Source organism: Alosa alosa, chromosome 17 (assembly GCF_017589495.1).
Source record: "Alosa alosa isolate M-15738 ecotype Scorff River chromosome 17, AALO_Geno_1.1, whole genome shotgun sequence".
Classification (NCBI taxonomy): Eukaryota; Metazoa; Chordata; class Actinopteri; order Clupeiformes; family Clupeidae; genus Alosa; species Alosa alosa.
Window position 1 is genome coordinate 24,402,889 of NC_063205.1, and position 27,326 is coordinate 24,430,214.

The window sequence follows — 27,326 nt, forward strand, 5'->3', positions numbered from 1 at the left end:
CACAAGAGTTCAAGGAACAAAAAAAACTTTACACACAGAGAAATACACAAAGGGAGAGAGAGAGAGAGAGAGAGAGAGAGAGAGAGAGAGAGAGAGAGAGAGAGAGAGAGGGACTGCTCACTATCGCCTCCTGGTGGAGATGGCGCTGCTGCTGCTGCTGCTGCTCATGCGGCTCATGCCTTTGGTCATCTGGGGGAAGTGCACGGTGGGGCGGACGCTTGGGCGTTAGGCATACAGACCCAAGTTCAGGACGCCCATGTGACTTTGGACGAGGGAAGGGGAGAAGGGCACTGCTGGGGACGGCGGCTGCTGCTGGTACTTAGACAGCCCCCCAGGGGTGGAAGCGGAGGTGGTCAACCTCCTGGCGGGGCAGGAGATGGACGACTCGGAGCTGGAGGAGTCCAAAACGGGCCGGGACCGCCCTGAGGCGGGCCGCAGGGGAAGGGACGGAGTTGGTGTTACTGGCTCCTGGTTTGGCGTTCTGGAAAGTTCTGGGTCTGTTTCTGCCATTGGAGTTGGGGTTGGGGTTGATGTTGGTGTGGAGGTGCTGGAGGGAGTTCTGCAGGGTTCTGGTTCCGAGTCTGGTTCCAGCTCCAGAGAGGCCAGACGTTGTTCCACCAGTTTGGTCGGGGTCTTGTCCTCATCCTCTTCTTCCTCCTCCTCCTCTCCTAATCCCTCCACACCCTCCAGTGTGGAGTCATGCGAGGAGATTTCTGTCACCTCCTCATCCTCCTCCTCTTCAGAGAGCTCCCCCTGGACCACCTCTTTTACATCCATCCCTCCCATCTCTGTCTCACATTTCCTCTCCTCCTCCTCTTTCATCTCCTCCTCCTTCATATCTCCCTCCTCCTCCTCTTCCTCCTCCTCTGCTGCTGTTGCCGGAGACCCAGGTGAGTCTGTTGACGTTGAGGCTGTCGTTGCCGTGGCTACCCCCTCATCCTCTTCTTTGTCTGCATCCTCGGGGTCGTCGAAATCCAGTTGGGCCCGAGCCCTGGCCACATTCCGCCGGTGTGTCCGCACGTGAGCTCGCCACGGCGACTGGAGGCGGCTCCGCACCACCACCTCATCCAGCGGGGTAGACTGGCCCTGGGGGGTCCCCCCTCCACGCGGACCCCCACCCCCAACCCGGCTGCTCCTGGGACTCCGTGTCGGGGCTCCTCGAGGCCTCTTCCCCAGCAGGAGGTGGTTGACCACGGGCCCTGGGTGCACCTGGGAGGCCAAGACGCTGGTGGCTGGACACTTATCTGACGGACAGAGGGCAGAAACAGAAACATGATTATGAGTGAGCGTGGGGAGAGGCGAGGGAAGGTGCAGGAGCAGTAGGATGGAGAGAGATGGACAGCAGCAGATGGAAAAGAGATTGGGGAAGATGAGAGACAAGAGGCCCGTTTACATTGGTTTTTAGAATGTGTCTCGGGTGATCCGATCGCAAGCGGTCCGTTCTAAATGCAAGTGTAAACAATCACATTGGAGAGATGGATAGCAGTAGATGAAAGAGAGATGGGAGAAGAGAGAGACAAAGAAAGAGAGATATGGTCATATTTGGAGAGAGTGTAATAGAGAAAACAGTGAAGGAGAAAGAGAGAAAAAAGACTGAAGGAAAGAGAAAATAACTTTAGAATCATTATCTTTATTATCCAATCATATGGAAATTAATCTTTGGGCGAGAGAAAGATAGACAGCGCGTACAAATGAAGAGAAGCAATATGATAGAGAGGAAAAAACCTGAGCAGGAGTCCTTGTGACTGCATCTAGGATTCACCCAATAAGCTCTTCAGAATCAGATGATTGATGTCCACCATACCCAATCATAGTGAGCCGGAATGATTGAGGCCACACACTTTACCTCCAACTGTTAGCCACACCATCAAATCCTTCAGAATGTTCTCCCAGTGGAGTCATCAAATATGTACAGTACGTAGCGCCTTGCCAGTTTGTTAGCGAGACCTGAGAGCGCTTTGGCACTGGAATGCAGACTCCAATGGGAAATTTATTCAGCATTTATTCTGCGGCTTTTTAAAATAATAAATCTCAATTTATAACACTGACATATTGTTTATGTAGAAGCACCTCATGTTCCAATGATTTATTGATCTAACGTTACAGACACGTTGCATTTGTCTCGTTTTAAGCCTCTTGGTTCTAATTTCAATTCCAAATATTAGAGCACAAAATCACATTGCGGAGAATTACATAAATGTGTTTATCTGTATTAAGGAGATTTTAATGAGAACTGACTGATGGGGATGCCACTATTCCCTAGGCTGGGTGAACTCAGCCTGATCTGACGGCGGTTTATTTTCCACCCTGCAGCTCTGGCTGGAAACTTGTACTGTACAGCTCTTTCTCCTGCTTCCGTTACACTTTTGCAGGGGCCAATTACAAACTGGCTTATCCACCTGGCGCGCTATTGGCAGGTTTAAAACGATGACGATAGCGCTCTGCAAACGTCACCCGTTTCGTTGGTCAGATTGGTGAATGACTATCCAATTGCGTACAGAGTCATTTGAACTATGCCAGTTGATTATGCCTCTTGTGCAGTAGAAAATACATAGCGGACTCCCCAGACTAATGTTCAATCTTAAAAGATTGAGCTTGGTCTGGTGAAAGCAGGACTAGTTATTCCCAACAAGCCCCTGCAATGGCATACATGCATCAGCAACTCATGAGTTTAAGCTGAATGGCTTCCAGAGTTTACAGCTACCTGAGGAATACCTTCCAGTTTGAGCAATTCTAAAATTATAGAGTAAATCTCTCTGCAATCAATTAACCAATCAAGTGATCAATTAATCAATCAATCAATCAACTAATCAACCAAGCAAGGTCCAACTTCTCTGCAATCATAGATTCAATTTATAAGCCAATCAATCATTCAAATCATACATCATCCAAACCACCAGACATTTCAAAGGAAAAACAGAAATGAAAGAATTAAGCCTTGTTTACGCTCAACGGTAAAAACAGATACGGACAGAGGCTTCGTCCATTCTCCACGCCAATTTCATCCGTTCACTTCAAGCTTACGAATACGTACGAAACGACTCAACGTATGAAACAAACATCCATTTATGTATGAAAAGGGAGCATAATCGTGGCTTTAGTCGGGTCTAAGTTCACACTTTAAAACTGCCCAAAGGAGAGTACACCAAGGTCCATGTCTAATCTCCATGTGATCATGCTGGGACCAGCACACAGTGGTAAAAAGGATAGAAAGTGGACTGCACACCTTGCAAAGTTGTGCTGTTATTTCACAAAGTACAAGTCCATATAAATCAGAAAAAATAGTGCAACATTGCTCACTTAAGAAACGGCACCTGATTATATCCCGGTCACCACTTACATATCGATCACCACTGTGATAAACAATCCACAGAGAAACCCAGAAAACTACTGCAGCAGTCACCCCTCATACCTGTGCAACCCCTAAATGAAACCCTACATTGGGTCCCACTTTATATCAAGTGCTCTTATCATTATACAATTCAAATAAGTCATAAACATATTGTTACGTACACGTACCTCACCCTAAATCTAACTAACTGTAGCCCAAGGGCCATACTGAAATAATAATAAAACAAAAAAAAAAAAATCACTGTGCTTGTCAATGATAGATTTTTGTTATGAAAGATTGAAATTATCTAAACGATCTAATTGTCACAATGAATTAACTAGGAAAAGATGACTACAAGGTTGAGATGACTTCATATATCGTGCATAGCATACTAGATTAACACCTTTTCATATATAGGGCATACTAGGTTAAACTTGTATGTTTAACCTAGGTTAAACTTGGGTGTACTTTGGAGTGGGTAAGACTGTTTTTAGTGGCAGGCTAACACATACTGATGACTTGCGCTAGCCTAGCACCTGCGAACTCTGCAATTAGGACCACTCTATATAGTGCATACTAGGTTAACATCTCCTCATATGGCATACTATTGTAGGTTAGGACCACTCTATATAGTGCAGGGGTGGGCAACTAATTTCCCCAAGGGGCCACATGACAAACTGGGACTGTTGAGGAGGGCCGGACCCAAAATACCGAACTCAAGTCTGAACTTAATTCTGTCCAATTCTATTCTGTTCTTGTATAACATTAAGTAAATCATATGGTTTTGTTCACTACTCGTAAGAACAGATGAAAATGTGAGGGAGACAAAGGAAAAACAGCAATAGACTATTTAATCTATGTCCAGTATTTAATCCTCATTCTCGAAAATTATTTTTTGACATTGAAAACTGAAAAAAAATGTCAAAGACTGATATAAAAAAGTACTACAATATCTATATAATTAGGCTAGGCCATGAAAATGTGAGTCAGTACAACCGTAGGCCTGTGTCACCATTTCATCAACACTCAGCAATATTTCATCATTAAATCATTATCATCATTAAATTAACTCTATGCAGAATTAGACTATGAAAATGTGGAGCAGACAATAGTAGGCTGTCATTAGTTAATCAACATGCACAAAGAAAACTATTTAAAACATGTAGGCTATGTTTTTGCTTTAACTTTATGCACAAAACTGTGATTGGTCAACTCGCCCTGTGTGTTGAGCCGGCTGCTTCAAGCAACCTGTGGGTAGTAGCATCATACTAGTTCTCTAACATAAGCTTTGCAAATAAACTCAGACATATTTTGGTTACAATGACGGGTTATCCGGAATAAACTATCTATCTGCCAGTAACGCTTTGAAATTAACACTTCGATCGCCAACAAACAGCAGGAGTTCGTTCTGACAATCTTTGGTGGTGAGCGACGAGACATAAGAGACACAAACTTTGAAAGGTTTACGCCGACTTAAAAGGCAACTGCATTGTCAGTCGACGAGAAACATAAATTCTATTCACCAGCACATCCGGTGAGGGTGTTTACATCGTGATGCATCCACGACAAATGTAGGGGTACAAATAGCAGTTGCTTTCAAAATAAAAAAGCAACGATATTGGATTTGCATGCATTATCTCTATGCTAGGCTCTTGACTATTGTTCTTTCCAACGGACCTTACACGGGGGTCATCAGGGAAAGCCCACGGGCGGATGTGGGTCTGGGGGGTGAGGTTGCCCATGTATGATATAGTGTATACTAGGTTAGGACCACTCTATATAGTGCATACTAGGTTAAGAACACTTTCTATAGTGTATTAGTAGGTTAACACCGGGTCACATTTAGTACGTACTAGGATAAGAGCACTTGATATATTGTGGGGCCCTTGATTGTGTTAGTACGCTGGGCATAATACCATTGCTCCTGGGAGCGGAGGGTTCACAGGAGGCCCCAGACAGAGCCTCAGGACCAGGACCTGAGGAAGACATCACGTGCATTTACACATACATACTGTACATACATACATACATATATGTATTCACACATACTGTACACATTGACTGAATGACTGATAATGACTGATTTTTTTTTATTATTGTGTTACATGCTCCAAATGTAAAGCACTTTGAGCTGCATTCTGTGTATAAAAAGGTGCTATACAAATAAAGCTTATTGGGGGCCAAGCAGCGAAGCTGCAGGGCAACCCTTAGTGATTCTATGTTTTCTTCCCTATTATTATTACGCTTCCGCCATTGAAGTCTATGGCAGCCTATAGAACCGACTGGTGAAAAGTTGTGAAATTTGGTACACTAATTGGGGACAGGCCAATAATTAATTGCACCAAGTTTCATGTCCGGCACCTCCAGCTCTACGCCACCAACAGGCCAAAAGTTGATCGATGCGTCACGCAAAGACGTAACTTTTGACCTCAGATGCCCAATTGCCAAAATGCTTGCCAAATCCTTGGACCAAGCCAAGTTCAACGCACCCTATGGCGTCAATTTCCGCCATGATGGATTTTCCGCCATTTTGGATTTTGTCAAAACCTTTAAAAGTTTCACGCCTCACATAGTTTGTCCGATTTTCAATGGAAACTTAACACATAACACCTTCAGACCAAGCCGCACAAAAGTTATCGATTTTCATCTTCGAACTAAAACTGTTTGCCTGTAACAGCCAAGCGAAATATCTTGTGAAGCCAAACAGGAAGTGAGCTCATATCTCAGCAACCCTTTCATCTGTCATAAACCAAACTTAGTACATGGACTTATAACCCCATCAGTAGGGCAAAAAATCTGGTGACCTTTGACGCCTAGGGGGGCTGTAATTAAGAAATATGCCTATTGGCCTGTAGCTGCTGTTTTGCTTAGAATTAAAACACACTAGTGGTGTCTGACAATACTGTGGAAGGTCCTTAGGCCGACCCAAGCCAACTTGTGATGTCATCGTAATTGATTCGGCCGCCATATTGGATTTAATCAAAAACATGAATAAGTATTCAAAGTCACAAATTTCAGCTGATCCTCACCAAAATTGGCAGAGATCATTTTCAGACCATGCCGTATCAGTGTATTTTTTCTGGAACAATTGACAGAGCGTTTGCCTGTAACAGCCAATCAAAATTTTGTGAAGCCACCAAACAGGAAGTGAGCTCATATCTCAGCAATGCTTTCATGTATCAAAACCAAACTTAGTACATGGTCCTCAGGACCCACCAGGGAGGACGCTCAAGAAATTTGGTGACCTTTGGACCTCTAGGGGGCTCTGTAATTAGCAAAAATGTATTTTGGCCTGTAGTTGCTGCATTCTTCTGCAATGGAGGTCAATGGCAGCTCCATAGAACCGTCTGGTTCATCCTGATGATGCACAAATAAGTTGGTGACCTTTGGACCTCTATGGGGGGCATTGAAATGACAGCAAGCATGATCATATCTCAATCGATCTTTTATTTTTTATGTGAAAACTGATGACAGCGAAGTTCCATCCAGTTCATTTCTAATGCGTGCGTGCAAAGGGTGGGGCGGCACGCAGGCATTGTGTGTGGGTTGGCTGGGTGAGGGGTGGCGACACTCAGCCCTGGTTCAGCCCCCCCACAAAATCAGTTATGTTTTGATGTGAAACTTGACCTTGTAACTCAGCCAATCTTGGGTTGTTTGACATGGAACTTGCTGTGACTGCTTAACGCTATATGCCTGATGCCACGGCATTGAGTTTCATGCCAAATCTGGACTGCTGGACTGCTGGACTGCTGAACTGCCTGCTTGGCCCCCACATTGCTGCTTGCAGCTATATTTATTATTATTATTATTATTATTATTATAATACACACACACACACACACACACACACACACACAAATACATAAACACACACATGTGTGTGTGTGTGTGTGCTTGTGCGTGTGTGTGTGTGTGTGTGTGTGTGTACAACAGGAAATAAGTTGATTGTGTAAACATTTGCCAATGTAGATGAGCGTGACTTCCTTGAGCTTGCATGTGAATTCATGTATTCGCTCACCTGTTCTTATGTAGAGCAAGTTGGCCTGTTGCTGCTGTCGTCTCTTGATGCGCGAGTACTGCTTCCTGAGCGCGTTGATGTCGGTGCTCATGCGCTCCAGCATCATGCTGTTGATGGCCGCCTGGTGTTCCGCCCGGCCCGACCCCGCCGCCCCCACCGCGCCCGGGGACATCTCCGCCATGTTGCTGCTGCGGGGAGTCTGATCGCCATGCTGGTCTGGGAGACAGAGAAAAAGAGTAAGGGAGAGAGAGAGAGAGAGTGTGTGTTAGTGTGTGTATGTTGGGGGAGGGGGTGGAGTGTGCGGTGCCGGTGGGTGTGTGTATGTGTGTGTGTGTGTGTGTGTGTGCTCTCATGTTTTATTATTTTTTATTATTCTCCATAGTCCATGTTAATTGTTATTATTATTTATATTAATATTAATTGCCAATTCTTTTGATGTAACTACTGCTTTGGCTACATTGTAACACTCACAGTCATGCCAATAAAGCTCATTGAATTGAATTGAATTGAGAGAGAGAGAGAGAAATGGAGAAATGGAGAGAGATAAGTTATAGAGATATATATATGGAGGGGGTGGAGAAATGGGGAGAGAGAGGGGAAGATCAATGGAGTACCCAAGAAAAGGAGAAAAATGGAGAAAGAGAGAGAGAGAGAGAGATTAAGAGACAGAGAGAAGGAAATAAAGAGAAGACAAAGGGAAATAAACAGAGAAAAGAGAGATAGAGGAGAGGAAGTGGTGGCAAAAGAGAGACGGAGAAAAAGAGAGGAATAAGAGAAACTATATGGAAAGGATAAATGAATAGATGGATCAAACGAATGAACGATGGATCAAAAGAGAGATTGAGAGACAGAATAACGTAGAGTAATCCCAAGCTTTAGGGTTTACTGGTCATTTCTGGTTATCTTACATATTTCTGCTTTTTCTACATGTCTTAGAAGTGAAAGACCTTTAAAAGTCCTTGCAGACAGTGGTTCCATAATCCTATGAAGCCAGTGACCTTTTGTACCACCTTAAAAAAACATCAACCTATTAATAAAATACCGACCCATCCTAAAAACCCAGCGGCGCTTCAAGGCTTCCCACCCTGAGATCCCACCCTGGCCGTGAGAAGATCACCTCCGTGACGAGGCAGCCCAAATCCTGCCTGACAGTTATCGCTCCGAGTTCCCCCAATGGCCTGAGGTAGACAGGAATTAGTGTCTGACCTCTGACCTCCCAGGCTGCGTTCTCTGGACTTAGGCCCTCACCGTCAGCTGAAGCTCTGGGGTTTGAGATTCCGGCTAATTAAAGCTCGGTGACCCGGCGCATTTCTTGTAAAAACATCATGACTGGATTTGAATTAATCTGCCAACTTGGACAAGGATGAAAGAGATCTCACGAGACCTGGAGTCTGTATTGTCCAACTAATCATGTGCTTTCTTGAAAACAAACACACACACACACACACGCACACACAGCACTACACAAACTCATGCATGCTCAACCACGGACACTGTTAATCCTTCACAGGATATTAAATTATTTCAATGTGTACTGGGGCTATACTGTTTATCAAAGTTCACCCACTAACTCACAGGCCCAGAGGAGTTATTTTTTATCTGAGGAGTTAATTTGCAGATAAGCGACTTTTAATGCATGTATATTAAGTAATATCAATCCAAGTAAAATTGCACTGTTTTGATTTGATTCATTTCACTTAATCAAAACAACCCAATTGCAGTTTGATTGATATAACCATTAGAATGCACAGTTAAAAAAACATGATCTTTGAAAATGTGTAAAAATGGAGATATCTGTTTTTGCAAATTAAATCCTCAAGAATAAATTATTCAGAGGACAGATCTTTTTGTCATACAACTGAGGACTGCCCACGCTATCCATGCCCTTCAGCAGCACAGTCGCCATGGGAATAGCCCCTGGCATGTAGCCAGAGAGGAAGTGGGCGACAGAGAACAGGAAAAGGAGGGATCTGTGAGAGGCACAGGAGAGATATGGGGATCCCTTTGAGCTACACACACACATATTTATAACCACTGTGTTCATGGGTTCCACAGAGAATTACATTTAGTAAAATTTCTTACATTTCTAAGACTAAAACTAAAGCTAAAGCTCCCTCCTTCCCTCCAAGGGGCCCCCTCATTTCCTTCACTCACCCTTTATCAGTTTCAGATAAGCCATTTAGAGCTGCTGTGTCCTTTACAGAGCACACACACACACACACACACACACACACTTTATAGACAAGAGACTGTAAAACTCCACAGATGGAGCACGCTGAACATGCAGGCCTATTCTGAGGTGTCATTAATTTTAGCCAAAACCTGTAGGGATCCAGATCTGATGCCGATCGGCTGCCTATTGTGCTGTATTGCAATGTCTTCATGTAGTAGACTTGTGTACTGGTATTTTTTGTTTGACCTCGTCAGGCCAGGTGGAGCTATGGGATCATCACATAATTAATTTGGCAGACACTTTTATCCAAAGCAACTTACTAATGTCAATAATGACAAGGTGCCAGTCACCCCAGAGCAACTCAGGGCTAGAAACCTTCCTCAAGGGCACAATCAAACCCACAAGTTTGCTGGCTAATGCATGCTAGCCCAGCTCTTTAGCCATTACGCTACTACTGCATGCTAGCCCAGCTCTTTAGCCACTACGCTACCATGGCCACACATCACTGCAAGATGTTCAGCCTGAGGTCAAAACCTAAATTTCACTCATTTGACTTTACTATACATTACGTTATGTTACGTTACGATACTTTATATTACATTACGTTACCTCTTCAGGTCAAGTAGTGATACAATAACATCACTGCCGGAGAGATGATCAGCTTGAATTCAAAACTCTGAACCAGACGTTGCGAGTCTGTTGCTAAATCTTACTTATTTCACTTTATGTTACTTTCCCCTTCATGTTTCCGTATCCACACTGCGCTGCACATACCTTTGAGGTTCCTCTGGTACCGCTGCAGCTCCGGAGCCAGGAAGCCACCCAGTGGGCCCAGACAACCCAGAGCCGTAACCAGGGAGTCTTCATCATCCATGTCAGCATCATCATCACTCTCCAGGCCACCAGGACTACTACAGAACACATACACACACACACACACACACACACACAAATATACATACAGAGAAACACACGCATATACACATACGCACACATACATACAGAGAAACACACACACACACAAATATACATACAGAGAAACACACGCATATACACATACACACACATACATACAGAGAAACACACACACACACACACACACACACACACAAATATACATACAGAGAAACACACGCATGTACACATACACACACACACACACACACACACACATGCACACACACACAGCGAGAGAGAGAGAGAGAGAGAGAGAGAGAGAAACAAACAAACAAAGAACAAAGGCATAATTGCATGATTTGTCAGTCACTTAAGGCTCTTGCCATCACCATAACATCAAAGGGGGATCAATCAGGATCTGATTGATTAAGATTCAAAGACATAATAAAGGCTTCAGAGACAAAGGCTTTGACATAAAAAAAACATATTTCCAGAATATTCCTCAAGCTGCCTAGCTCTACCTCCCAGTAGTGATGGCAGTCTGACACTGAAGCTTCGATACGTGCTTCAAACCATTAACTACAATTCCATTTGAACCACTGCTCCGAAGATTGCTTTGGTACGGAAAAATCACGTGACGTATGACGTCCGAAGCAAAAACTGCTTCATTCTCTGAATGAACCACCTGAGTGGCTTGCAGCGCCACAGCCTCGCGAACCGATCGTGCTGCCACTACAACTGGCACGCCCTCGTTTCTTCTCTGAATTGTAGCACGCTCAAAGCATAAACACTTTAGACTAATGCACAACATTGCGTTTGGTTCGTAGCCACTACTGTGACGAGCATAGTTTGTTCGTATCGATTTATTTTTATTACAATGTAAGAGAGACGTGGGAAAACTTTATTTTGAAGATGCCGAGAAACCTGATTTACATTTACGTTTATGTTTGTGTTTGTGTTTATGGTATTGGGCAGATGTTTTTGTCAAAAATGACTGGAAGTACAGTATATAAACACTACTGTATAACAAAGATATATAAAGTATATTAACAAATAAATAGCAACAGAGAATCTGTGCTCCAGGGGTTGGACCTTTTTCTTTTGCATTAGTTACTGAGGAAGACACAGAAAGAGCACGGTCAACCCAAATGAGTACATCTCTACAATACACCACACACTACACTATCGAGTGTGTTTCATTCAACCCAAATGAGTACACCTCTACAATGTACCACACACTACACTAACGAGAGTGTTTCATTCAACCCAAATGAGAGTACACCTCTACAATACACCACACACTACACTATCGAGAGTGTTTTATTCAACCCCAGTGTCTACACACCGCCTGCCAGTCATGCGAATGTGAACTCGGTTGAATATCTGATCGTTGACAGCTTGCCAAGGGCCTCATACATTTGCATGTCAATTTGCATCGACACGGAAAAACACTACGACCTGACCCATGTACAAAGAGACGCTCCTCGCTTCAAGAAACTCTTGTCTCTTGTCCCTTCATGGGGATCCTACAGGTGCCTGAAGGGCCTCTGCTGTCACTGTGTCTCATTCTCCACCTCAAGTGTGAGTGGTGAGGTGAGGCCTGGCAGGGGTGCATTTTTTTAAATAAAATAAAAAAACTCCTTAAAGGGGTTACTCGGTGTGCTCCAGTTGACATGTTATAAAAGTACAAGTAATACAAGTTATAAAACACCTTGTTTTTACAAACCTGGGTAAGTTAACTCAGAGTAAGGTGTAAACCTCCTAATAGAAGAGCTGTATGGCTTAATTCTCCTCACAAAACAATGCCATAGGGCTCTTGTTGTAGAAGGTTTACCACTTACTCGGAGTTAACTCAACCAGGTTGGTCACTAAACCAGGTAGTTGGAATACCCCCCTGGTTCAATCTGCTCCGTAATCATCCCCCGGTGTAATTCAGTCATTTCCTCCCTCTTCACCTCAAGCTGGTGAGTGGTGCATGTTCTGGTGCATAATGGCTGCCATCACATCTCCCAGGTTGGTGCTACACGTTGTTGGTGGTTAGTGAGGTTCCCCCTTCGTAGGTAAGCACTTTGGGTGCCTTGATGATAAAGCGCTATATAAATGCAAGTTGTTGTTGTTCTTGTTGTTGTTGTGTGACTCGACTAGAGCAGGGAGGGGGAAGACGGTGCAGGTGTATTGCCCCAAGCATAAGCAACACATCGCTCTATTAAGATCTGTTATCATCAGTGCAGTAGCCCGGCCCCTCGGGCTGAGACAGACTGGCTTTGTTGGAAGCTTTGTTATCACTTTCTCTAATCAGGCAGCCGGAGCGTAAACAAACTGTGTGATGAGCGATTCAAAGGTAATTTGGCCCAGACTATCTATTCTATCTATCGGGTCCATCTGAGTCCAAGATAGGATCAGGCCAGAATCCTACAGAGTCTGTCCAGCGTTAGCATTGATAGTGGTAGAGGTGTGAGGTAGTGGGAGTACCGTGAGTGTAACAGGGGTGAGGTAGTAGGTGTACCATGAGTGTGACAGGTGTAATAGGTGTGATGTAGTGGGTGTAGCATGAGTGTGACAGGTGTAATAGGTGTGAGGTGGTGGTGCGGTGAGCGTACCGTGAGTGTGACAGGTGTAACAGGTATGAAGTAGTGGTGCGGTGGGCATACCGTGAGTTAGCCTTGACGGGAGCAGGGAAGGGTGTGATGTTATAGGTGTACTTCTCTCTCAACTCAGCAAGCTGGGGAAATGGGAAGACAGCCATGGAGTACACCGTCTAGAGAGAGAGAGAGACAGAGAGTGTGAGAGAGAGAGAGAGAGACCGAGAGAGGGAGAGAGAGATAGAGTCAGATATGGAACCTAGAGGCAAACTGTGGTTACAACCGGTTACATCAGTGTTGCAATAGAAGAAAATGTTAGAAAAGCACAACAAATGTAAACAAATAAATACTTTCAATGTCAGTATCACATCCCACCCCTTTCCTATCCCACCAGGCTCACACACACACACACAGCCTTACCTGCATAAGTTCATTGGAGTCTATGAGGTTGTGCTCCAGCATCTCCTGTGTGAGGCAGCCCATGGTGCTGTAGAACTCGTCCGCACTGTGGCAGTAATCCACTCTCCTGGACACACACACACACACACACACACACATAAATGAGCAAGGGAAGAACAGAGACATGATGATGAGGAGAGAATCATACCATGCACACACACACAGTAGCAATGCTCCACTTTCCTGGAGCAAAGACAGGGACATGATGAGAAGAGAATTGTGGCATAGCAGCACACGCACACACACACACACACACACACACACACACACACACACACATACACAGACACACACAGACACACAGACACACACACAGAGAGTGGACTCACTCTCCCAGTTTAGCCCAGATGGCCAGGGCCACCCTGAGCAGGACCTCAGAGCCCTCGAAGAAGACGGAGTCCCAGATCTTGAGCACGGTGTGGCGGGGCAGGCAGGTGGCGAACATGGTGAGGAACCACTGCATGGTGAACACGTTGGTCAGAGGGGGCTCGTAGCTGCCTGTGGGTGGAGGTCAACGCACACACACACACACACACACACACACACACACACACACACACACACACACACACACACACACACACACACACGCGCGCGCACACACACACACAGAAAAAGCAGATGAGAAGTAAAAACATCAATTATCATCAATGAGATCAATTATCATGACAATCTGGAATTGTTCTACCAATGCCACACTTTAACTTACAATCTATTTTAAATTGATGACATAAAATGAAGATACAGTATACAAAAAAAACTGCCTTCATGAATCAAAGCAAAAGTAGAGCTGTTTGTTATGACTTGTGGTCTTATCAGATTCTGTGATATCAAAGGCAAACAGAATTGTGCCAATCTTTCCACTAGCAGGTTATTCCCAAAACACAACACAAACGCCTAGATTCAGGCACTTCCAGACAGCTGGAATTCATTACAAAACATATAAGGAGAGTTGATACACATGCTCCTCAGGGGTCACATGACTCACCTCCTCCCTCCCGATTGGCTGCTTTTTGCAGGTGGTGTAGGTGCTGTGAAAGTTCTGGAAGCTTGAGCCTTAGCAGGTCTCGGAACACAGCCATATCGACGGAAAGAGCCCGCAGGTTATTGGCAAAGTAACTGTCAGGCAACACCTTATCGATCAAGTAGATCATCACCTGCAACCATCAATATTATCAAATAAGCAACACCTTATCAATCAGGTAGATCACCCCCTACAACTATCAATATCATCCTATAAGCAACAATGAGAAAGTGGAAAACACAAACGAACATTTACAAAAGACCTGGAAGAGTTAGCACTACCAGACATTAGGCAGCTGACTGGGTTAAGATCTACTTCATCATTCAAAGTTAAAATTGTTGTGAATTCTGAATATACAATAATATATGGTTTGAAAACAGTCTCACAGTAAATAATGCCTTCAAAACAAAATATACATATACAGTTGTGCTCATAAATTTACACACCTATGCTAAAGTTGACTAATAAGAGGAATAAAAAAATAAAAACTTTAGCATGTTTGTGTAAACCTATGAGCACTGTATAATGTCATATATTTGTACCTTGTTAAGTGTTATATAAATAAAGATTATCATAATTATCATAAGACACATATTATCATAATAGCACCTTGTACACTAACTTGAAAAATCTTAATCTGGAGCAGGTCGAGCTCTCAAATACTGCATGGCCTTCAGCTGGCTGAGAGACAGAGATCTCAGGGGAGGTCATGATGTGGGGATGCACTTGCTGTGCAGACAAAACTGGGCTGCTGCTGATGTTGGTAAACTTTACAAATATCCATCGACTCAGCAGTGCATTCTGACTGCAGCCGGTTGAACATGTAAGTGAACACGGCTTGGGGCATATGCTGTATGACTTACAAGAGACCTGCATTATTTATGCTTTTTTGTTTATTCAGCAGAGTGCAGATAGCTATTGATCTCTAGGACAATGAAAGGTACACACAGTACATCTTTCCCGTGTATAGATCCATGCTGCGGTCAGTAAACCTAAAATAAAATAACACACACACACACACACACACACACACACAGCAGCAGCAGCAGCAACAAAATCCAGTCCTCTTCCTTCCTTTGGTAGAAATCTACATAATTGACCAACCTACATTTACATTTATAAATTTAGCAGACACTTTTATCCAAAGCGACTTACGTATGTCAATCATATTACAAGGGCCATTGTCCCTCAGAGCAACTCAGGGTTAAGTGCCTTGCTCTAGGGCAAGACAGTGGAAGCCGGGAATCGAACCCACCAACTACTGCATGCTAGCCCAGCTCCTTAGCCATCACCCCAAGAGCGTCCACCTTGCGTCTGTCCATACCTTGAGTGCGTCTCCCTCATTGCCCTCCGTGACTTCCAGGATGAGGGCGGCCAGCACGTTGAAGCCCTGGCAGTAGCCCACCGTCTTATTCCAGCGGGCGAAGGCAAGCAGCACCCTCTTCAGCACCACCCGGTCCTGCTCCCCCTCCTGGCCACAGTAGGAACTGTAGCCCGTACGGTGCAGGTCCTACAAGGAGGACGAGATGGAATGGGGAGGATACAGTTACCAAAAGGTCATATCAGAGAGATGGGGATGGAAAGGGAGATAGAGGGAGAGAGGGAGATGGGGAGGGTACAGTTACTAAAAGACTGAATCAAAGAGATGGAGAGAAAGAGAAATAATGAGAAAAGAGAAAAAAAAATGAGAGAAAGAGAGGAAGAGAGAAAGACAAAGAAAGAGACAGAGAGAGAATGAGAAAAAGAAAGGTCACAATAGGATCTATGTGGACAAGAGACAGAAAGAAAGTGAGCAATTAATCAGTTTTTCTAACCATGTGGCACATCGATAAATCCATCAGCATAAATGATGGTAGGTTTATTCACTCAGGTTTATTACTCAGATTGCATAATTATTCATAATAGATACAGGATATTAAGAGAGAGAGACAGAGAGGGACAGAGATATCAAGCAATGTAATGTAAATTAGACTGGATATTAGTGACAGCGAAAGACAGAAGTGAACTTTGTCCCTCAGTGACACACACACACACACACACACAGACCACAGGTAATGCCCTTACATACCGGACACAAAAACACACACACGTGAACCACAGGTGATGAATCACAATCTCCTTTTGTGCCAGGCACACAAACACACACACACGCGCGTGCGCGCACACACACACACACACACACACACACACACACACACACACAAAGACAAACACCCGCCTGGTTTCCATTAGTTGCTCTGGGCTGACGCACAGACCCTGTGCAAACATCCTGCCTGTAGGCTACACGCAACGCTGTCCACTCATTTTGCCGGTGGCCATGGCTCTCCATTGCGCACACTGTATCAGCTCTGCACATGTCTGTGTCTGCTTCAGAGTGTGCACTGAAGATGGGGTAACCAGAAACCTTTGCATTGCACTGATAACAATATATTTGAAGTATATGAATTTATATTTTTCATTGCACTGACAACAATATATTTGAAGTATTTGAATTTATATTTTTCACTGCACTGACAGCAATATATTTGAAGAAGCACTTGAGATGCTTCTACAACTTGACTGGAGTCCACTTGGGCCTAATTTAATTCATTGAACATTATTAGGATTATTAGCACATCTCTTTATATAAGGTCTCACAGTTGATTGTGTATGTCAGAGTGAAAACCAAGCCACAAGGTTGAGAGAATTCAGATCCAGAGATCCTTTGAAACTTGAAAGGGTCTGAAAACTTTCCGGTTGCACTGTACAACTTAGAATAATAGACTGATTGTTAAAGTAAATTAAATCACTGCTGATGTATCCAAAACAAATCAACAAATCTATTGCCTTGCTCCCTTGAACACACAAAAGTTTATGTAATCTTATAGGTCAAGAGCCACACACACACACACACACACACACACACACACACACACACACACACACACACACACACACAAGAAATCAATCCCCAGGCCATGCTACCCACACACCCTGCCCTACATGTATATACTGCAGAATGGTAAGGTAGAGAGCTGGCTTTGTGACTCACCTGGTCCCATTTATACCATATCGCCACCTGAAACACTGCTGTGCTGACGCCTCGATCTCCTTTACTATCCCTTCAGCTTCCCTATTGATCCGATGATCCTGAATCTATTCTCCGACTGCTCAATCCAATGTAAACAAAACAATCCAAAGGCTTGGAAAAGCACCGTAGGAGCTAGTGGTGTCCTTCCGTATACAGGGTCCACGCGATGCCACATGAAAACAGATTCAACGCCAACGTAACTGTGTTTTTGGTGGAATAAATGCAATGCACCAAGGCCCTGAACTTTTAAAAGAAGGGAAGCGGGAAAAAAAAATGCAAGAAATAGTTTACTACCTTAACGATCTGAATTCCAAGAGTGTCATCGTCAGGGTTACTCCGGTCGTTAAAGGCAAATCGAAGCGTCTTCTCCCAATCTATAGATATGCTGTGGATGTACTGATCAGCCAGGGTCAACCAAACCTAATTAACACAATCAGTACAAAAGTGTTAATATACTGTACAATTTAGTTACTTTCTTCATAATGCAATGACTTTAAGAAGAAGCCTCATCATCTATGCTCCAGTGAGAGATGAGATGAAATGAAATGCAGTTCATTATTCTGTCAAGATACCAGGGGATGGGATCAAGCCCTTTCTTATATGTTATTTGAATTATAATAGAAATAGTGTAGAATTACAAAAGAAATATTGCGATATCAATACATTTTTTTAAAACATATAATAATACTATAAAACTAATTTAAAACCAGTACCCTCTTTCTCCACTCCTTGGGGATCCCAGTTGGGAGTCTGGCCACGGCTTTGAGGGCGTCGAACCACTGCAGAGGACAGAGCCCATTAGACGAGGAAATAAACACCTCACAATGCTGTTATGGAAGGCATCCCAACACACAATCCAGGTAGTTATTCTCCTCCTTCAGTGACTTTAACGACATTAACCTTGACGGTGTAGCCAAGAATTAAGAATTAGGACTGGGTAGTCGCACACTCTGATCACCAATGTTGGACCACCATCTCTTTAAATTTAACTTGTCATGAATATTAAGAAAAGTTAATAAAATTATATATGGATGGAGTAAACTGAACAAATTAAAAAGATTTTGGACCAGTAGTGGCAAAATATTGGCCAATTTGTGTGCAACCCGCCAGCGGACCGCCAGCTATGCCCCCAATGGACCGACAGTGGTCCACCAGCCTCTTGCTATCTGGGATGTTAAAGGAAAAGTGTTTCAATGGCACAAGAGTGCATCGTCTTATGCCTCCAAGAGTGCCATAGACCTGTACTGGCCATATAGGAGAAGGTCACTGATTCATATGTCCATTTACAGTAAGTAGCCTGTAATGTTGCTGCTAGATTATTGACAGGCACTAAGGTGAGTGGCTGAATGGCCTATGAGTCTATGAAAAACAGTTTACTACAATTCAAAGGGTATACACTCTTATCTCAGTTCGTCATGTGCCATTTTGTGTTTTTTGTCAAGTTGCTTATAAAAGTGATTCCTACATTGACTGTAATGGTGCATCTTCATGTAGGATCACACAATTTCCCAGCAGGATAGCCCACATTGATGCTCATCACTCACCTGCTGGAAGCCATTTTTCCCGAGCGAGGGTTCGATCGTAAACTTCAGCCTCGTGTCAACTCCTACAAGGCAAGAGGGGAAACAACAGGGATCAGAGGCTAAAAGGAAGCAAGGTCATTTGGGTTAAACATAAAAACACTTCCCTTGTGAAAGGTTAATGTCATTTCGCCAAGATGAGAACACCCTCCCTTGCCCTACCCCTTCACTTAGACGGAGCAAATGCCCATCACTTTATCGACCCCGCAAAGCCTACTTAAATCTGATTTCCTTTGATTAGCCTAGGCCTACGATGCTGCTCTTTAGCCCATTAGCGAACTTGATCTTTTCCTGTTCAGAGTTCTCAAGAAAGGTAAAGGAACGATCAATAATAAATTAATTCAAATTGGAGACAGCTTGCTTTGACATCAGGCCCGCTAGCCGAAAAGGCAAGGGGGAGGGTTTAACAAGTTACAGTGAAAGACGTCATACCCTATAGCCTACTGACCGACACTATCATTTTTAATATTACATATCTCCTTAAGTTTAGTTGCTTTCTCTCCTTCTATGTATGGTTTCTTGTCCGATAGATGCATTAGAAGCCAGCCAAAACTCCACACCATAAGATCAGATTCAGTCTCTGGATGAGATTTGTTGATAAATGTCGCTGTCCAGTTCGTGATGGTACTGATTCTCCACTTCCGCCTCTAATTCCTCTCGCGAAAGCATCACAAAGCCACAGAAATGAACCTGCTCTCTACTTTAGTAACATATCGATTCTGATAGGGCTATAACCGGAAACATGATAACAGATACCCTGAGGAAAAAATAGTCTGTGATTAGAAAGTTCGTCTCGATTTGGCTGACAGGCAACCACAGCAGCGGCCATTGCTCCTGTCTTTGACGCTAAAGATACAGCTACTGCCATACAACCACAACGTCCTTATCACTTGACAGCGTGTATTTCGGTATATTAAAGTTTCTAATGAATTAATTCAAACAATACACGACCTGTGTCTGAGTCTGTGTCCTCCATCAACTCGCGCTAAGTGTGCACCGGTAGAGCCACGGTACCATATTTGAATAGAGTTTTCGGTAGGCTACAGTTCCCTGCCCTCGCAGACAGGGATTACATGATTACTATCGCCGAAGCCCTCCCTCTTTGAAAGGATGAAAGCACTTGCAAACGAAATGCCGAGAACTGGGGAAGCACAATTACTATGCAAACTTTAAATAAATGCAGCAGGATATACAGGCAGAAATGGCTCTTATTCCATTCACATGTAATCAGACCACGATCGTGAATGTCCATAAAATGTACCCATATTGACAAGGAAGTCCTTAAGATACGGGAAACGACAAACATAGTCTAATGATAAAAACTCACTAAAGTTTAAAATAGGGACACGCACTACTGAAGCAAATTATACACTGGACATTGGCTCAGTGGGCTAATTTAAAATGTCAACAATCTCTCCACCAGTCTACTGTAGGTATCTTATGTACTGCGGTCACCTGGCTCCAAGGTGCAGAGCAATCTCGGTGCACTTCGGGAGATGCTGTTGCGTTTCTTGAGGACATTGCTGATGATGTTGCCGACACCGCCAGGATTCTCTCGCTTGTTTCGCAAAGCTGTTCTTGATCTTCTGGAAATTACAAACTTGTCTTGCTTCATCTGGGGAGGACGTCTGGAAACAGACGAGGTCCGTTTTGTTCCCTCCGCTGTGGCTGATGTAGCCTACTCCCTGCCCCTCAATTGGTGTTTTTTTTCTTAGGGCTATTGCATTTACATGAAGCCGGTGTCACAGAGGAACCACGTCGGCATCCGTGTACAAATCAACTCTTCGCGTCGGAGGAAGATGGCGAGGTAATCGATCTAATTGATAAAGGACAACGTTGTATAGGACTGCGCTGTACGCCCACGAACGGTTAATAATAAAATCGGTCAGTAATTTCAATACATCTAAAAAAGACTGGACCTAATGCAGTATGCTATCATACATACAAACCCCCCAACAAACCAAATTAGCCATTCACGACCACCAAAGGAGCATCTGCAATCTGGGAAACGGCTGCTGCATCGCGCTCTAGCAGGATGATGTCTATGGTGTACACCCACATAAGCAGCGTCACTAAAAATGTGTGTGTGTGTGTGTGTGTGTGTGTGTGTGTGTGTGAGAGAGAGAGAGAGAGAGAGAGAGAGGAGCTAGGGTCGTTGTATGTGTGTGTGTGAGAGTGTGTGTGTGAGAGAGAGAGAGGGAGAGAGAGGGAGGCTGCGTGTGTGTGAGAGAGAGAGAGGGGGGGCTGTGTGTATGTGTGTGTGTGTGTGTGTGTGAGTGAGAGAGAGAGGCTGTGTGTGTGAGTGTGTGTGAGAGAGAGAGGGGGCTGGGTGTGTGTGTGTGTGTGTGTGTGTGTGTGTGTGTGTGTGAGTGAGAGAGAGAGGGAGGCTGTGTATGTGTGTGTGTGTGTGTGTGAGTGAGAGAGAGAGGCTGTGTGTGTGAGTGTGTGTGAGAGAGAGGGGGCTGTGTGTGTGTGTGTGTGTGTGTGTGTGTGTGTGTGAGAGAGAGAGGCTGTGTGTGTGAGTGTGTGTGAGAGAGAGGGGGCTGTGTGTGTGTGTGTGTGTGTGTGTGTGTGTGTGTGTGTGTGAGAGAGGAGAGAGAGAGAGAGAGAGAGAGGCTGTGTGTGTGAGTGTGTGAGAGAGAGAGAGAGAGTCAGACTGATCAGCTGTCGGTAAATTAAACTTGCCTTGTAGGTAATGACTTCGGCAGGAAAACTAAACATTGTCACTATCCAAACACCACAATGAACAAGGAAACAATAATGTCCAAGAAAACGGCATCCATAAACACAAAAGCAATTCCTTATAGACTTCAGGAATCCAAATATAATATCAGTGAGGAGGAAACCATGATGGAACAGGGGACATGCCACACAAAAGACTCTCCAGCAGGTTCTATAATGAACATGCTTAAAGATAATCAACGTGCTTACAAAGTCTACCCTTTCACTCACTCATAACTCACATAAGATTAAAACGACAGAAAGGACAGAAGACAAAAGCAGGGAAATAAGCATCAGAAAAATGCAAATCCATATTTGTGGGTTCCATTTATTTTCCATGTTCCTATATTTGCACTGCAAAGGGCTTATCTAGAGAGTTCTCAGGACAGAAGATGGCCAACAGAGAACAAAAACATTTTAAAATAAAAACGCAAAGTCACCCAGGCAGAAGAGGGTGAGGCCGCATCTCAAGATAACCGAAACAAACACAGACCAGCTATTTATAGTCCCGGCTCCAGTAGATGAATAATATATTATGCCTTTCGGAGGTCTTACGCTTCCCATGATGCATCTCTGTGTGAGCCCAGGCATCAGATACAGGGAAGAATACCCCCAGTCCCACCCACCCCTTCAAAACACAGAAGAATATTTGCAAAATTGCATTATAATTAATCTTTGACTACCAAAAGCGGTAGCAGTGGGCTGTTAATCTCCTCTACTGCTTACACTGATATAGAGGAAATGAAAGATGAAAATGTAAGCGTTTTACACACACACACACACACACACACACACACACACATTAAGAATTAAGGATTATACCAAGTGATCTTGTTCCTGGATATGAGTAGGCAGACTTAATCTGTGTTTTCTATGAATGAAGTTTATAACCCCACAGTTGCTTGACAATGACATCTTGCATAACATAACAATGCAGTGATCTAAGTGACATTTCATTCAGAGAAAAGACATCATATACTGGAGATCATCATGCATCCAGACACAGAGTGTAAAAATTAGAGGAGAGAGTCATCAGTTTCCTCAGGGTAATGATTATTCACTGTACCTGTGTGTTAGCAGTTGTCACGCTGCATGTAGGCAAAAAGAATAACAAAAAACAATTCAGTGAGAAGAACAAGAAAACAAGACTCTTGGACGCATCTGGACGTCCTCATGTTCTGTAATGAGCAGCCCAGATCAGTTTCATCATTTGCTTCAGTATTAGGTTCTATTCCGACTGCCCCCACCCCATATCTTAGCCACAGATAAGACACTAATGATTATTTCCCAAAGAATCCAGTGAGGACACCAAAGACTCTAGAACACAAGGCCTCAAGAGCACAAGAGCTCTAAAACACAAGGCCTCAAGAGCACAAGAGCACTAGAACAGACCCTGCCCTGGTCCTCTATTCCTTTAACTACACTTTGACTAGAACTTGTACTTGGACACTTGGACTAGTACTAATTTGCAGTGTTGCCTAAGGTCTCCTCTGCATTGTAGCTTGAATGTTATTCCCCAAGTCCCTTTAGATAAAAGTGTCTGCTAAATAAAATAAATAAATGATGATGAAATAATAGAACAACTCCTGCCCAGATATGATCCTGCACTGGGCCAGATACGTTCGCTTATATCTAGACTGGTGCTGGAAAACCCTAGCTTCCAGCCATGGCACCACATCGCACTCCACCTATTTGCCATTTGTCTGTGCTTCGCTGTCAATATTTGGCATCTGCTGTAATGTCACACCTCACAGCATCTACAAATAATGAACTGTTAATTTTATGTAAAGGAGAGAGGGAAGATATAGGAAAATGCCTATTCTGTAATGTATTTGCACTAAGCTGTAAAAGTGTTTATAGGGCAGAGAGAACAAATGTAAAGCCTTACTGTTACAGTCAATGTAACTAGATATCATATTGTTTTGTGGTACTAAGGATATTTTTAGGTTTATATTAAAACACATACACACACACACACACACTCCAACATTACATACATACTTACTCAAGCCATTAGGTTTTACTAGAGTTCCAGTAGTAAAAGGAGACGGAGTACTCAAAGGAAGATCTTTTGGCTTGGCCAGAACAAATGCATACAGCATACAGCATACAGGCTTAACTTGAAGCTTAATCTCTTTATCCTGCTATTTCCTTGCAAAACCCACAAACAGCACTATGCCACTATTCTCTCTGTGACTATTGTCATGACTACGCACACAAAGGCTGGCAGATAGACTTACAAGGTAACTTCACACCCTCTAATTTATTACATTAAGTCCAAACAACCCCATAAATAAATATTACGCAGGAAGATGTTGATTATATAAATAAATATGGTAACAAGACATGTGTTGGAGATTAAAGCTCCGTAATCAATAAAAACTATGTCTATGGAGTTGCTTTGTAAAAGGCAGAGAGTGCCACTCTGGTGAGCTTATTGGTATTTGAGCTCAACAGCCAATCAAATTACACCTCTTCCTTCCGTGGACCTCATGCAACATGCTGGAAACTTGTTTACGGCTCAGCCACAGAGTCAGGACTGACCTTAACTTTTTATGAAAACACACACACACCCCAGCTTTCCCTCCTCTTACACACTCATGCACATCATTTTACAAGCTCTCTCTCTCTCTCTCTCTCTCTCTCTCTCTCTCTCTCTCTCTCTCTCTCTCTCTCTCTCTCTCTCTCTCTCTCTCTCTCTCTCTCTCTCTCTCTCTCTCTCTCTCTCTCTCTCTCTCTCTCTCTCTCTCTCTCTCTCTCTCTCTCTCTCTCTCTCTCTCTCTCTCTCTCTCTCTCTCTCTCTCTCTCTCACACACAGAGCGGAGAACTGGAGAACCAGACTGTACCATGAATTGATTAGCTTTCGGAACAGCAGGAAACAGCCATATATCAACAAGGGCAGAAGTAAACAATCAAAAGAGTGTACAGTACTCATCAAACGCACGTCTTTTCTGAGACATGGCTTGCAGGCACGCCGTGATGACGTCGTAGTTCTTCTGGCACTTTCCGTGAAGGCGGTCCTTCCTCTTCAGCAGACGCACCAGCTTAGCGGACTGGATGCTGATGCGATAGTTCATCTCCTGGATAATACACTTCAATTCCTCCCGGTCTGGATCAGAAGCAAGACAAAAACATGAGTCATCATTGTCCATCAGCTAATGCATGCCTAATATTTTAAATAGTTAATGATTATAAGCAATCTATACTTCAATCATGTAATTCATTTTTTTTTATTTAGAATATAAATTCAGACATATGAAAGGCATCTATCTGTGGTATTTACTAAGGACATAAGTAAGCAAACAATTAATTATGGTTACTAGGGATATTTAAAATGTGCTAAATATGTGCTACAACTAAAATGCCATCAACAAATAAACAATCAACTAACTGCTATTTATTGCTGATTAGTGACCATGCATCATCATCTTGCCTCCAATCATTGTGATCAAATTTCACAGCATCTTAGAGTCTTATTAGACTTATCAAACATGCCTGCCATATGTAAACAGTAGAGTGATCATCAATGCATAAATACCCAATAAATCAAGGTCAGGTCTACATTACAGTAATTACAATGACCTCAGATGACCACTGATGCTAGGCCTGCTGTCATTTTCTCTTTCCTGGTTTGTTGTTGGGGTAGTGTGTGTGTGTGTGTGTGTGTGTGTGTGTGTGTGTGTGTGTGTGTGTGTGTTTGTGTGTGTGTGTGTGTGTGTAGGGGGGGGGGGGGTGATGAATGACTCTTCTGTCCTTTACTGAGGGAATATAACTGTTTAATGGGCCATGGTGCTCAACTCTCTCCTGCTGGGAAACCCAAGCCACAGAGACAAAGAAGGCCTGAGGTGGGCAAATATTGGACCAGCTAAACAAATACATGTAAAAATTCAGTATGATGTGAGAAACGTACATAAATGAGTGTCTAAAGGTATTCATGGGCTATTATGAAATGTATCAAACCCTTTTTATCTTTGGACATGTGAGATCATATCATACTGTAAGGTCTACTTCAAAGACCTTGTTCTAATTCATTGAGTATGCTGTAGCCTACCTAATTAGCTTGAACATAAGAAAACAAAATTGTTTTCCTTGCCTGAAACAATAGACAGAACTGAAGTACCTGTATATCTAGGTTCAACTGTCAAGCAATCATTCTTTTGAAAAACACTGTTGTCTTACAGAGCCTATGACTATTCCCAACAGCTATGCCGATCCGCACCTGTTTTACAAAGGAATGTATCCACCTGTCACGCCGACGTGACAAAAAGACGTTTGAGAGGATAAACAGTAGACTACTAAATCAAGTGCTGTTCAAAATGAAAGTATTTTTTCTAGGAATAAGCTTTTGCAGACACTTTAATCTTACCTTTTTGGTAAAGGTATTTCATTTGATGTCTCCTGGTATGCTTTTCTTGAAGTTCTTGCAGGAAATTGGACCCGGAGGTACTCCGTCCAAAAAACGCGTCTGAACCAGATGCTTCGGTGGAACTATCCAAGCTGTCCACATTTCTTTTGTTGCTACTGTAGGTGTCATAAAGTTCCACCAGCAAGCAGTCCACGATAGAAGTTCGGGACACGGTTCTGGGCCTGTTGTCTTCCAGATGTTCATTGCTACTAAGACAGTTTTCCACATCGGTGTTTACTCCGTCGTTCGGTACTGAGTTGGAATGGAACGGAGTTGGCCCCTGGAATGTACCTGTGGCCCAGGTGGTGGTACTTTCAGAAGTCGTCCTGTGAAAGTTGCCATCAGTCTGTGTTTGGCTTGGTAAAGTCCATTGTTGAAACGCGGTGAACGTGTCCGTGTAAGATGCAGAGTTTACAAACACTCCACTTTCACCCTCTGAACAAATGTCTTCGTCACATATGTCGATTTCTTTCAGTTCATTATCGCCTACCTGCACCTCCGACATGATTAGCAGAGACTCGCACGTTAGGCTACTTCAGACGTACCAGTCTCATGTTGCCAGCTCATGCATACGTAGTTATAGCCGCAGCAGGTAGGCTACATTGCGCCTTACGACGCGCTTTTCAATTTGGCCAGAAGGAACTGAAGTTCCGGGTGCATTCCATACTTTGGGCTAGGTTGTCTTCAGCCCTCACTGACCAGCGTGCTTCCTTCCTGATCTCTTGTAAATAGACCTGACTGTACGCCACTCTAGACGAGAATGGTAGCAACCCTCTCACAAGTTTGCCCGGCAGGCAAAAAAGTTTCTGAAGACCTTCGCTGTGCTGACAGCAGGTGAAATGCAGGCTCGCTTCGCTTCACGGGTGACACGCAGGTAGTCTAGCCTGTTCAAAAAAGGAGATCTACTTCTTTAACGGATTGAATAGACCTAAGTATAGTATTGGCAGGCTAATAGATTTTTTAAAAAATCAGATGAATTATGCACCCATCCATACTTTCCTTATGAATAGGAGAGTGAGATAAATGGGATGGTTTAATTTTGTGTTATTGTAATAATTAAACATAT

The 27,326-nt window shown here is 43.5% G+C and overlaps 1 protein-coding gene across 1 annotated transcript; it reads right to left on the reverse strand.

Moving 5' to 3' along the window:
* Window positions 1-225: 225 nt before the first annotated feature.
* On the reverse strand, window positions 226-27,181 carry tbc1d30 (TBC1 domain family, member 30). The gene is made up of 14 exons (XM_048267602.1): window positions 26,222-27,181; window positions 24,800-24,964; window positions 19,099-19,160; window positions 18,268-18,333; window positions 17,849-17,974; window positions 15,809-15,994; window positions 14,449-14,617; window positions 13,790-13,958; window positions 13,422-13,527; window positions 13,071-13,177; window positions 10,297-10,433; window positions 7,350-7,565; window positions 5,248-5,307; window positions 226-1,244 (listed from the first exon to the last, which is right to left on the reverse strand). Exons 1-14 carry the CDS (start codon window positions 26,763-26,765, stop codon window positions 226-228), a joined length of 3,132 nt encoding a protein of 1,043 aa, XP_048123559.1. The 5' UTR covers window positions 26,766-27,181.
* Window positions 27,182-27,326: the final 145 nt, after the last annotated feature.

Coding starts and splice junctions, on each gene's coding strand:
- tbc1d30 (XM_048267602.1), bottom strand. CDS start 26,765: ATGTCGGAGGTGCAGGTAGGCGATAATGAACTGAAAGAAATCGACATA. Junction 18,334..19,098: donor GGAAAAATGGCTTCCAGCAG/GTGAGTGATGAG, acceptor TGTCCTCTGCAG/TGGTTCGACGCCCTCAAAGC. Junction 13,178..13,421: donor ACTCCAATGAACTTATGCAG/GTAAGGCTGTGT, acceptor CTCTCTCTCTAG/ACGGTGTACTCCATGGCTGT.